This window comes from Solanum lycopersicum, chromosome 3 (genome assembly GCF_036512215.1).
Source record: "Solanum lycopersicum chromosome 3, SLM_r2.1".
Lineage (NCBI taxonomy): Eukaryota > Viridiplantae > Streptophyta > Magnoliopsida > Solanales > Solanaceae > Solanum > Solanum lycopersicum.
In genome coordinates, this window is record NC_090802.1 from 25,200,809 (window position 1) to 25,215,274 (window position 14,466).

Sequence of the window (14,466 nt, forward strand, 5' to 3'; positions counted from 1 at the left end):
AACAAGTTTTGGTACATGAATGAATTGTTAAATTATTTCGTACAAAGTTGCAATATATTTCAAAAAATATGCATACATAGTTGATATATATTTATACAAAGGTGATAATATGTGTATCAAAAAATATATGATATTTATCATACTCGAAATATAAGATAGTATAAGTGTTAACTAATGTATACAATTATTATTAAAATTTCATACATAGTATATAGTGCATACAACATTCATATTATATGGATCTACTATTTTTTTAAAATTTCTAAAATGTACAATGAATCCCGCTGATATACAAATTGTGTACAAAATGCATACAAAATTCAAATATAATAATGATACAAAGTTCATACATATTTCATACAAAAGTTCATACATAATTTATACATATTTCATACAAAAGTTCATACATAATGATAAACCATTTTCAACATATTTTGGTACATGAATGTATTGTTAAATTAGTTCATATAAAGTTGCAAATATTTCAAACAATATGCATACACATTGGATGCATATTTATACAGAAGTGATAATGTATGTGTATCAAAAAATATATGATATTTGTCATAGTTGAAAGATAAGATAGTAAAAGTGTTGTGTTACATGTATAAACGTAGTAATCAGTTCATACAAAAATAAAGGTAACATTGATAAATTATATAAACAAAATTGAAACTCATATTAATAAAAAAATGGAAAATATCATAAATTGTTATATTGTTTGAAAAAACAAGTAGTTCAAAAGTGAATGCAAAGCGTGCAATAAAATTTTTCTATTTCCTATCTGTGGTCTTGGAGTGGAATAATTGTAGTGTCCATAACTTTTTCTTTTTGAGTGCGAGGTCTACCATACTTGCTGTCAACTGTACCCGTAACTTCAATGTCGCTTATTGCTTCCTCTTCATTCTTTGATTTTGCATAGTTCCAAAGTAACGTGACATACCTATGACGATGATATGTTGCATCGACATCAATATCAGACACATCAAAAATATCATTGCTGATATATTCGGCAAAAAGAGAGGTGTATAGACCACAATTGTTGTAACCAATTTAAAATTAAAAAATTTCTATAGTAATTAATATATGAAATCAATATAGTATAGAGATTACATACTTGAAACTGTCTTCTTGTTGAAGAACATGTGTCACGTGTTTGATTTGAGAGGTTCGGATTGAGACTTGTTTTGATATTCAGGGATATTGTTTGCATATAGATCAAGTCTTTTGCCATAAAATCCTGTACTTGTCAGAAATAATGATATCATGGTTGCAAGTTTATCAACACTTTCTTTAACTAATTTGTTGTGAACAACTTCGCCACTCACCGAATCGAATACATGTAGAGTTCTACGCTTGATTCTGAATACAACAAGAAACCAATGGAATTTCTCAGAAATATTGACAAGGATAAGGATTTCGTCGATTCTGCCCCAAGAAATGTTAGCAAGCAGCTTAAATCCTCTAATACACTGACCAACATCGTTGTCGGGGGAAATTGATCTCATGTCGCAATCTGACAGTCTCCACTGTTTCTCAATGTTGTCAATCCACGCCATAATTCAACAGCCAACAGTCCTGTATGAAATTGATGTTTGGGAGTATTTTGCCTTCTTGCAAAGATAATACATAATTTTACATATACACATCTATAACAGTATGTGCACACATTATATAAACAATATATATACATATTGCATACATAGTTCATACACACATAATGCAAACATAAAAATTGTTTCATACATAATTCATAGATTAGTAATGCATTAGTTTTTACTTAAATTTGTACATCAATTATTACACAAATTCAAATAATTCTAAAAAATAGCATTTGTTACGTAAACTAAAATAGAGTTCAAGTATATACTAATACAACATACGGATATAAAAAATATACGATGTGGTGGTCTTCTCCTTCAGCAGCAGCAGAAATAGCAGCAAAACCCTAATTTGAAGACCTAATCATGCCCAAGCAAATACATGAGATCAAGGATTTCCTCCTAACAGCAAGGAGGAAAGTGTCACGACCCAAATCCGGGCCGCGATTGGCACCCGCACTTACCCCCCTATGTGAGCGAACCAACCAATCTAAACCTTAACATTTTAATATAATATCAACAGAAAGTAATGCGGAACACTTAACTCATTAATAAAATCAATAACTATTATTATCTCCAAAATCTGGAAGTCATCACCACAAGAACATCTATGATCAAATTACTAAACTAAGAGTATTCTAAGAAGCTAAAACAAATAAAATCTAGTCCATGCCGGAACTTCAAGGCATCAAGACATGAGGAAGAAGATCCAGTCCAAGCTAGAAGCATTAGCTCACCCTGAAGATCTGGTGTGACGAAGACTGGCTAGAATTACTGTTGAGTTGAAGACGACGGCACGTTTGCTGCACTCCACAAATAACAAAGAAGAAAACATAAAAGTAGGGGGTCAGTACAAACACAGGTATTGAGTAGATATCATCGGCCAACTCAAACTAGAAAACAGTATATATTAAGCAATATCATAAAATCAACTAGTATCCTTAGCATGCAGCATTTACAGTTACCATAACCCTTGGTTACAACACCAAGCACATCAATGAGGACTCACGCCTCCTCATCATACTCATTCGGGAATTCGGTTCAATTAGATTGAATATATTAACATCTTTCAAGATTCATCATCCTTATTCCCCTCGTGTCGGTACGTGACACTCCGCTCCTCAATATACTATCCTGGTGTCGGAACGTGACACTCCGATCCTCATTCTATCCTGGTACCGGAACGTGGCACCCGATCCATATTCTATCCTGGTACCAGAACGTGGCACCCGATCCATATACTATCCTGGTGTCAGAACGTGACACTCCGATCCTCATATACTATCCTGGTACCGGAACGTGGCACCCGATCCATATTCTATCCTGGTGTCGGAACGTGACACTCCGATCCTCACATACTATCCTGGTACCGGAACGTGGCACCCGATCCATATCCTATCCTGGTGTCGGAACGTGACACTCCGATCCTCATATACTATCCTGGTACCGGAACGTGGCACCCGATCCCCTAATCTCACTACTTTCGTTCATCAAGCCTTCTTTTATACCAAGGCATCATCATTAACAAAGTAGATTAGGGTTATCTTTCAAGATTTAGGATTCAATAGCTTCATCATGCTTATTTTATCACAATCATATAATCACATTCATGCAAACATACAATTAAGCATATAGAAGGGTTTACAATACTACTCATACATATCATTCGCTATTAAGAGTTTATTAAGAATAGCATAAAAGAAACCATAACTACCTCCACCGAAGATTCGTGATCAAGCAAGCAAATTTTCTCAAAGCTTTGTGTTTTTCCCCCTTCTCGAGCGTCTCTCTCTATCGATTCCCTTCTCTCTCTTTCTTTTTGTTCTTTCTATTTTTCTTATTCAAACCCTCTTTCTTTTACCCTAATTAACATGTAATTAAGTGTAAAAGATGACAATAATAACCCACAATTTAACTCAAGGTTACCTCTTTTATCCTCCAAGAAATTGAGTTATTAATATAAACCCACGAAATATATAATTATAGCAGGAATAGTCCAAAACGCCCCTTTAAAACTTAACAAGAAATCCGACTCTGACTGGGATTATGTAACTTGTGACGGCCCGTTGCGCCTGCGATGGTCCGTCATGCAGGTTCGTCAGAGACTCGATTTCCTTAAGGAGTCTGTGACGGCCCGTCGTACCTACGACGGTCCGTCCTGCACTTCCGTCACGACGTTCAGAGAATCGTTCCCTGTACCAAATTCTCAAGAGTTGAAGTGTTTTGAAACGGCGGATCACGGCGGTTCGTCGTGCCTGTGACGGTCCGTCTTGCAGGTCCGTCACAGAGTTCAGAGAGTCGATTCTCAGTACCCAATTTTCAGAAATTCTAAGTGTTTTAAAACGAGACCCCTCGACGGTCCGTCGTGTCCATGAGGTCCGTCGTGGGTTCCGTCATCTCAGCCTGTTTTTCCAGAAATAAAATTTACTGCTTAAAACGAATAAACAGGTTGTTACAATAGATACCAATTTACCCATCTTTCGTCCCCGAACGATCACAAGAAGGAAATAAGGGCGAGAAGGAGTACCTGAATCTTTAAACAGATGTGGGTATCTTTTTTGCATATCTGCCTCCTTCTCCCAAGTGGCTTCTTCAATCGGTCGATTCTTCCATTGCACCTTGACGGATGCAACCTCCCTTGACCTCAACTTGCGGACTTCTCTATCTAAAATAGCAACAGGATCCTCCTCATAAGACAAATTCTCATAAAGCAAAACTGAATCCCAACGAATAATATAGTTTCCATCCCCATGGTATCTTTTTAACATTGACACATGGAATACCGGATGTACTCCGGACAGCCCTGGAGGCAAGGCTAGCTCATAAGCCACCTCCCCTACTCGCTTAAGTACTTCAAATGGTCCAATATACCTTGGACTCAGCTTACCCCTTTTACCAAACCGCATCACCCCTTTCATGGGCGAAACCTTCAGCAAGACTTGTTTACCCTCCATGAACTCTAAGTCTCTAACCTTTCGATCTGCATTCTTTTTGCCTACTTTGCGCCGCTAGAAGCTTTTCTTGAATAGATTTCACTTTCTCTATCGAATCCCTCAAAAGATCAGTACCCCAAGGTCTAACCTCGAATGCATCAAACCAACCAATGGAAGACCTACATCTTCTCCCATATAGTGCCTCAAATGGGGCCATATCAATGCTTGAGTGATAGCTATTGTTGTAGGAGAACTCTGCTAAGGGTAAGAAGCTATCCCAATGACCACCAAATTCTATCACACATGCATGAAGCATATCCTCCAACACTTGAATCGTTCGTCAGACTGACCATCGGTCTGAGGATGGAACGCAGTACTAAGGTCCAACCTAGTACCTAATTCCGCATGCAATGTTTTCCAAAACTTAGAAGTAAACTGCGTACCTCTATCTGATATAATGGAGAGTGGAACCCCATGCAATCGCACCACTTCCGAGATGTAAAGTTTGGCTAACTTCTCTGCATTGTAAGTCTCCTTGATCGGAATGAAGTGAGCAGACTTTGTTAACCTATCAACAATTACCCAAATAGAATCAAACTTTCCCAATGTCTTTGGAAGACCAACCACGAAATCCATTGCAATCCTTTCCCACTTCCATTCAGGAATGGGCATTCTCTGAAGTGTTCCTCCGGGCCTTTGGTGTTCATACTTTACTTGTTGACAGTTTGGACATTTGGCAATAAAATGCACAATATCACGCTTCATTCTACTCCACCAAAAGTGTTGCTTTAGGTCACGGTACATCTTGGTTGCACCCGGATGTATCGAATACCTTGAACTATGAGCATCTGTCAGAATAGTGTTGATCAAATCATCGACGCAGGGTACACATACCCTTCCCTTGATCCTCAAAACACCTTCCTCATCGATTTGGGCTTCCTTATCCTCTCCTCGCAATACCTTATCTTGGATTCTGCGCAGTTTCTCATCATCAAACTGTCTTCCCTTAATCTTGTCAAGGAAGGAGGATCTTTCCTCCACACAAGCTAAAAATCCTCCCTTCTCATTTACTTCTAGTATCATAAGGTCGTTAGCCAGAATCTGAACTTCTCTAGCCAATGGGCGTCTAGAAGCTTGCAAGTGAGCTAGACTTCCCATGCTTCCCGCCTTTCTACTTAAAGCATCCGCTACAACATTCGCCTTCCCCGGATGATACAAAATAGTGATGTCGTAGTCCTTCAGTAGTTCCATCCATCTCCTCTGTCTCAAGTTCAAATCTTTCTGAGTAAAGACATACTGTAGGCTACGATGATCCGTATAGACCTCACACTTAACCCCATATAAATAGTGTCTCCATTGCTTTAATGCAAACACTACCGCGGCCAATTCCAAATCATGAGTTGGATAGTTACATTCATGCACTTTTAATTGCCTCAAAGCATAAGCAATCACATTCTTCTTTTGCATTATCACTGCACCCAAACCCGAATAGGATGCATCACAATAAACAATGAAGTTCTTACCTTCCACTGGCAAGGTGAGAATTGGTGTCGTAGTCAACAGAGTCTTGAGCTTCTGAAAGCTTTCCTCACACTCATCCGACCATACAAATGGAACATTTTGCTTAGTCAAGTTCGTCAGTTGGGAAGCAATAGAAGAGAATCCCTTGACAAATCGGCGGTAGTAGCTAGCTAACCCAACAAAGCTCCTTATTTCTGACACATTAGTAGGTCTTACCCAATTCTTCACTGTCTCAATCTTAGAAGGATCCACCATCACTCCATCCTTAGAAACCACGTGCCCCAAGAAGGACACTGCATCTAGCCAAAACTCACACTTAGAGAACTTGGCATAAAGCTTTTTCTCCCTCAACATTTCCAATACCATTCTCAAATGCTCCTCATGTTCCTCCTTACTTTTAGAGTATATCAGTATATCATCAATAAATACGATCACAAAGAGATCCAAATATGGCTTAAAAATCCCGTTCATCAAACTCATGAACGCAGCAGGGGCATTCGTAAGACCAAAAGACATCACTACAAATTCGTAATGCCCATACCTGGTTCTAAAAGCCGTCTTTGGCGCATCCGTTGCCCGTATTTTCAATTGATGATAGCCGGATCTCAAGTCAATCTTAGAGAAGACACAAGCACCTTGTAACTGATCGAACAAGTCATCAATGCGAGGAAGAGGATACTTGTTCTTTATGGTTACCTTGTTCCACCGCCGGTAGTCTATGCACATCCGAAAACACCCATCCTTCTTCTTTACAAACAAAACCAGAGCACCCCAAGGAGATGCACTTGGTCTAATGAAGCCCTTGTTCAACAATTCTTGAAGTTGGGCCTTTAACTCTCTTAACTCCGCGGGATCCATTCTATAAGGGGGTATAGAAATGGGGCGAGTACCCGGTTCAAGATCAATACAGAAGTCAATATCCCTACCTGGTGGCATACCAGGAAGATCTACAGGGAACACATCCAGAAACCCACGGACCACCGGAACCGACTCAATCGAAGGTACTTGGGTAGTGTCATCCTTGAGATGTGCCAAGAAAGCTAAACACCATTTAATAACCATTTTCTTAGCACAAAAAAAGGAGATGATACGCACCGGATTGGAAGTGTAGTCACTCTCCCACACTAACGGATCTGTCCCAGGCTTGGCTAACGTCACCGTTTTAGCATTACAATCCAAGATCGCAAATTGCGGAGAAAGCCAAGTCATACCCAGAATTACATCAAAATCATCCATTTCTAAGATAACCAAATCTACATAAGTGTTTCTCCCCACAAAGTTCACCAAACAAGACCTATATACCTTTTCAACTACCACAGACTCACCCACCGGAGTAGAAACACGAATAGGCATATCAAGTAATTCACTATGTAAATTTAGACCATTAGCAAATGAGGAAGATACATAAGAAAATGTGGATCCAGGATCAAACAATACAGAAGCCATGCAATCACAAACCGAAAGATTACCTGTGATGACAGCATCAGATGTCTCCGCCTCCGATCTCCCAGGGAAAGCATAACAATGGGCCCTTTAATTTGTTTGTCTGTTGTCCCTACCTTGTTGTGATGTAATGGCTCCAGGTTGCCCATCACGTCGGCCGTTCTAGTGACCACCATTACCTCGACCACCACGTCCTCCAGAATAACGGCCTCTACCATGACCACCTCTACCTCTAACATTTGGAGGTCTGTAACTCTATTTTGGACAATATCTCTTAATATGTCCAATCTCCCCACATCCATAGCACTCTCTGGGTTCATGCATAGGTCTCTCAGAGAAGTGTTGACCGGTCTGAGGTGGACCCCCAACTACACTCTGTAGTGAAGACTGAATTGGTCGGACTGAGTAACCTGCGGAACCTTGTCCTCTAGAGTAAGAACCATTAAACTCACCTCCCTTTCGAAACCTTTTTGATGTAGTTGCCATGGTGAAGTCATCTGGCTTCACTCCCTCTACCTCTATTACGAAGTCTACCACTTCTTGAAAAGATTTCGCTGTAGCCGCTACCTGTAAGGCTGAAATCCGCAACTCTGATCTCAACCCCTTCACAAAACGGCAAATCCGCTCTTGTGGACTGAAACATAGTTGGGTGGCCTACCGGGATAATGCACGAAACTTAGCCTCATATGCAGTAACCGACATCCTACCTTGCTCTAGGCTCAAAAATTCATCTCTTTTCCTATCCCTCAAAGTCCGGGGAATATACTTCTCCATAAACAAGCTAGAGAATGATGCCCAAGTCATAGGTGGCGCCTCTGTTGGTTGACACTCAACATGTGACCGCCACCATATTTTGGCATTCCCTTGAAACTAATAAGTCACAAACTCAACACAAAACCGTTCTACTATACCCATCTTGTGTAGTAGCTCATGACAGTCAACCAGAATATCGTAAGCATCCTCAGATTCAGCACCCTTGAAGACTGGAGGTTTCAATTTCAAGAACTTACTGAAAAGTTCATGCTGATCATTTGTCATTATAGGCCCAGTAATCAGACGTGGAAACGTGCCTATGTCCAATAAGGCATCCATGCGGGGAGCCATAGTAGCCGCATGTTGTACCTCCGGAACCTGAGGTGCTGGTGCAGAAAACATTGGAGGTGTCTGGCCATGATCAGATAACCCGCTAAGATAAGCCAGAACCTGATTGATCATCTCTGGGGTAGGTTGGGGTGGCATTTCCTCATTCTGCACTTGTTCATTCTCCCCTTCCTCACCCTCTCTTACAACTTCCTCAGCCGGTGGAGGAGTCACCGCCCTAGTACCAGATGGGCTAGGCGCTCGTCCTCTTCCTCTAGAGGACGTCCTCCCACGACTTCTACCGCAGCCTCTTGCCACTGCTCCTCTTCGAACTACAGTCTCAGTGGTTGGCTCAGATGTTTCTTGTCTTGCCGGTGTTGATGTTGGTGCAGTCGTTGCTCTAGTTCTAACCGTCTGCGAAATAGAGTGAAGATGGTCAGATACCAATTTGTATCACCTAGATACCAATTGGATCCAAGTAATAGCACGAAAGAAAGAATGAAATTTTCCTAAAGTCTTATAGCCTCTCAAAGAAAAGTAAAGGTGTCCCCCTACCGTTCCTTAAGACTCTACTAGACTCGTTCTTGTGTGATGAGACCAACGAACCTAATGCTCTGATACCAAGTTTGTCATGACCCAAATCCAGGCCGCGACTGGCACCCACACTTACCCTCCTATGTGAGCGAACCAACCAATCTAAACCTTAACATTTCAATATAATATCAATAGAAAGTAATGCAGAAGACTTAACTCATTAATAAAATCAATAACTATTATTATCCCCAAAATCTGGAAGTCATCACCACAAGAACATCTATGATCAAATTACTAAACTAAGAGTATTCTAAGAAGCTAAAACAAATAAAAGTTAGTCCATGCCGGAACTTCAAGGCATCAAGACATGAGGAAGAAGATCCAGTCCAAGCTAGAAGCATTAGCTCACCCTGAAGATCCGGTGTGACGAAGACTGGCTAGAATTACTGTTGAGTTGAAGACGACGGCACGTTTGCTGCACTCCACAAATAACAAAGAAGAAAACATAAAAGTAGGGGGTCAGTACAAACACAGGTATTGAGTAGATATCATCGGCCAACTCAAAATAGAAAACAGTATATATTAAGCAATATCATAAAATCAACTAATATCCTTAGCATGCAGCATTTACAGTTACCATAACCCTTGGTTACAACACCAAGCACATCAATGAGGACTCACGCCTCCTCATCATACTCATTTGGGAATTCGGTTCATTAGATTGAATATATTAACATCTTTCAAGATTCATTATCCTTATTCCCCTCGTGTCGGTATGTGACACTCCGCTCCTCAATATACTATCCTGGTGTCGGAACGTGACACTCCGATCCTCATTCTATCCTGGTACCGAAACGTGGCACCCGATCCATATTTTATCCTGGTACCGAAACATGGCACCCGATCCATATACTATCCTGGTGTCGAAACGTGACACTCCGATCCTCATATACTATCCTGGTACCGGAACGTGGCACCCGATCCATATTCTATCCTGGTGTCGGAACGTGACACTCCGATCCTCATATACTATCCTGGTACCGGAACGTGGCAACCGATCCATATCCTATCCTGATGCCGGAACGTGACACTCCGATCCTCATATACTATCCTGGTACCGGAACGTGGCACCCGATCCCCTAATCTCACTACTTTCGTTCATCAAGCCTTCTTTTATACCAAGGCATCATCATTAACAAAGTAGATTAGGTTATCTTTCAAGATTTAGGATTCAATAGCTTCATCATGCTTATTTTATCACAATCATATAATCACATTCATGCAAACATACAATTAAGCATATAGAAGGGTTTACAATACTACCCATACATATCATTCGCTATTAAGAGTTTACTACGAATAGCATAAAAGAAACCATAACCTACCTCCACCGAAGATTCGTGATCAAGCAAGCAAATTTTCTCAAAGCTTTGTGTTTTTCCCCCTTCTCGAGCGTCTCTCTCTATCGATTCCCTTCTCTCTCTTTCTTTTTGTTCTTTCTATTTTTCTTATTCAAACCCTCTTTCTTTTACCCTAATTAACATGTAATTAAGTGTAAAAGATGACAATAATAACCCACAATTTAACTCAAGGTTACCTCTTTTATCCTCCAAGAAATTGAGTTATTAATATAAACCCACGAAATATATAATTATAGCAGGAATAGTCCAAAACGCCCCTTTAAAACTTAACCAGAAATCCGACTCTGACTGGGATTACGCAACCTTTGACGGTCCGTCGCGCCTGCGACGGTCCGTCATGCAGGTTCGTCAGAGACTCGATTTCCTTAAGGAGTCTGTGACGGCCCGTCGTACCTACGACGGTCCGTCCTGCACTTCCGTCACGACGTTCAGAGAATCGTTCCCTGTACCAAATTCTCAAGAGTTGAAGTGTTTTGAAATGGCGGATCACGACGGTTCGTCGTGCCTGTGACGGTCCGTCCTGCAGGTCCGTCACAGAGTTCAGAGAGTCGATTCTCAGTACCCAATTTTCAGAATTTCTAAGTGTTTTAAAACGAGACCCCTCGACGGTCCGTCGTGTCCATGAGGTCCGTCGTGGGTTCCGTCATCTCAGTCTGTTTTTCCAAAAATAAAATCTACTGCTTAAAACAACTAAACAGGTTGTTACAGAAGGATGCACGATCTGTCAAGATCAAGAAGAACAAGGACATGGTAAAGTTCAAGGTTCGCTGCTCCAAGTACCTTTACACACTCTGTGTGTCCGACTTTGAGAAGGCTGACAAGTTGAAGCAGTCACTTCCTCCAGGTTTGAGCATCCAAGACCTTTGAAGATGCAAGAGTTCATGTGTCCCCTCCCCCACTAGATTGATTAGAAGATACTCAAGAATTCGTAGAACTATTATGTTCCTTTACCATTCTTATCCTGTTGAATATCTAAAGTTCTGTTCATTCTAAATATATATATATATACACACACGACGTGGCTTTATAACTAATAAAATAGCAGGTATATAACATTTTTACTAAATTCATATATAGTAATATTTCATTTTATACCTCAATACATACACAAATCATACAATATTAAATACAACAATTCAAACATCAAGTAACATATAATTTAGACATATTATTCATAATATTGATTCAAAGTATGTTTTACCCCGTCCTCCCAAGGTCTGTCCGGTTGACTCATTATGTGGAAAAAATCTTTTTCTGCGATTTTGACAACGCTATAGTCCATTTGAGGATGAAAGATATTTTTCACATTTGTATATGCTGTTTTCCTGTGAATATTGCAATAAATTTTGTATAAAATTTTGATATTATTAAATGTAAAATAAAATAATATGATTTATACATATATCTATACCTGCCAAGCCTATTTGAAACATCTTTCATACCCCATTGGTTGAACTGGTCAATCATATCAGCTGGAACGTCAAAATCATTGTGACTTGCGAATGGATGTTTGATTGGGAAGAAAACTGGAAATCTCTTTGAATTGTTTTCGACTTTCGACGGTCGAATATAAGGAGAAGATTCATATTTGCCGAAATTCTTGTGTCTTGGTTGCACATTTGGTGTTGTGGTAGCGTTTAGAATCGGATCAAGTGAAATGATTTGTGTCATAGTAAAATCAGGGTAATCATCCAAAGTTGGTGGTTTTGAAGTTGATGATCTAGGTAAGTCGTCGTTGAAAAAATCACCAATTGACTTTTGAGCTTCATCTAGATAAGAAAAAAATCTTTAGCTCAAAATAAATTTGTAAAAGAACATACATGTCATAATATTGTATATAGCATACCATCTGTGTTTGAAATGTGAACGTATCCACCCATTGAACTTGAAGGCTGATTCGTTGGAGGTTTATCAAACTGTGCAACATTTGGAGTAGCATCGTCCTAATATTAGTTTTCAGAAAATGCAAATATATTCTATTTTTTTGAAATAAATTAAATTAAAAATTATTATAATAGTTTCATTAGTATATAGTTTCACAAATATGAATACAGTAATTAAACTAAATTTAAAATAACCTAAACTGTAAAAGCAGTTTCATTATTATATAGTTTCACATTAATTAATACAATATTTATACAGTTTTCATATATATGTTAAAAAAATTCATATATTTTTAACATATCATTTTTACAGTACTCATGCATATATGAAAAATAAAGTGTCACGCATTTCTACACAAAAGTTATACATGATTAATATATGTATGAAAACACAGTAACATACATAATTAAAACAAAATTTATATAATATTCATACAGATATAAAAAAAATTCTATTATTCATTTCAAATTTATAAAATGATCACAAACAAATCAAAAATAACACAAAATACTAATACATACTATGATTACGCAACATTGATACACAATACATACATTGATCTATACCTGTTGTTGCACATTCGATGTTGTCTCTTCAATTATCAGCTTGGTCGAGTTATCGATGTAATTCTTGATTTCAACCATGTGCTTGTCAATCTTGTGAATGTATGAAAAAATATATTAAAATAATAAAATAAAACATATAATAATTATATTATTAAATTTAAATGTGACTGGAACTAATATTAGATTTGAGCTCTTTCAATTCCGCATAACATGTTCATTACAAAGTAATAAGTTTGACATGTATAATGTAAAATTTTAAAAATATTACAATCGTATATTTTCATTTATACCTCTGCAATTTCTGCTTTCAAATCTACGTATTTTTGTTCAACATCAACGCCATACTTTTTCGAGGTTCCTTGCTCTTAAGAATCATGGTGACTGGGAGATTGATTTAAGGTGGTCTCATCCATGACATTTAACTCTTCTTCAGTAAAAATCATATTTCTGAAATTATGTTGCAGAAAAGAAAAATATGAGAATGTGTAATAATTTATAATTACTTTAGTAACAATAAATAAAAAATTACTTGAATGCCATGTGTTCTGAATATCGTTTTGCTCAAATCATCAAAAAAATAACGTCATTTGTTGTCTTCCAGTTCAGGATACACGGTGTACGATCTGAAGCATGGATAGCAATTGCGTTGTCAAATTGAAGACAACACTCATAAAAAAATACCTGCAAGACTATATGGAACTGGCTGAACTTGAATGATGAAGGATTGTTTTGCAACTTATGAGTGCACGCTTTAAGTGTTAAATTGAAACACTCATTCCCCCATGGAAATGTGGCATACTGGCCAGAATCAACTAAATCAAAATATAATTTGAAAATTGTTGCTTTTGAAGGATCTGAAGCAGTCAGAAAAAAAAATGAAGTACAAAATTCTGATTTTTAAACGGTCATCCTCTTCCCAAAAGTTTTTCAATCTAAACTTCTAGTAAAAAATTGACTTGGGGACTTTGTCCATATTCTTGAAATTTTCTGCGATAAGTCTATTAGGAATAGACGGATCAGAAACAAAATAAAAAATTGGTCCAAATTTTAGACCGGTTACAACAACAAAAATTCTTTTAATTCAAAGTGTAACTCTGTACCATTTACACTGTCATCTCTGTCGTTTTCAATTTCAAAAAGAAAAATATGGCGCAATAATTGACATTCATGGATAATTTCATTGAGAGGAATCAGCAAAGAAAAGAAATAATGTTATATAAATCATATCAAATGGTGTTTCTTGTAAAAATTGTTGGAACTTATTGTGTGTGGAGCCTGATCAATGTTTAGGTTATACTGTACATTCTCCATTTATTCTCTGTAACTCTTCATACTCTGAATCACTAATATATACCCCACCGCCGTGGAAGTTTACTCACGGGGTGTTACCACGAACTATTGGTTTCTCTCTTTCTCTATCTAGATCTCTTATCTCTCTCTCGAAAGTTCTTCTGTCATTCATTCATCAAGTGTGTGTGTGTGT

General features: G+C 38.3%; 1 protein-coding gene across 1 annotated transcript; it reads left to right on the forward strand.

Annotated features, from left to right (window-relative positions):
• Nucleotides 1-1,933: 1,933 nt before the first annotated feature.
• LOC138347752 (large ribosomal subunit protein eL38-like) lies at nucleotides 1,934-11,527 on the forward strand. The gene is made up of 2 exons (XM_069296060.1): nucleotides 1,934-2,021; nucleotides 11,245-11,527. The coding sequence occupies exons 1-2, from the start codon at nucleotides 1,968-1,970 to the stop codon at nucleotides 11,398-11,400; spliced, it is 210 nt and encodes a 69-aa protein (XP_069152161.1). The 5' UTR covers nucleotides 1,934-1,967; the 3' UTR covers nucleotides 11,401-11,527.
• The last annotated feature ends 2,939 nt before the right edge of the window (nucleotides 11,528-14,466 follow it).

Excerpts from the sequence above, each read along its gene's own strand:
- LOC138347752 (XM_069296060.1), top strand. The coding sequence starts at position 1,968 with ATGCCCAAGCAAATACATGAGATCAAGGATTTCCTCCTAACAGCAAGG. Across the intron at positions 2,022-11,244 it reads TCCTAACAGCAAGGAGGAAA|GATGCACGATCTGTCAAGAT; the intron begins GTGTCACGACCC and ends TTGTTACAGAAG.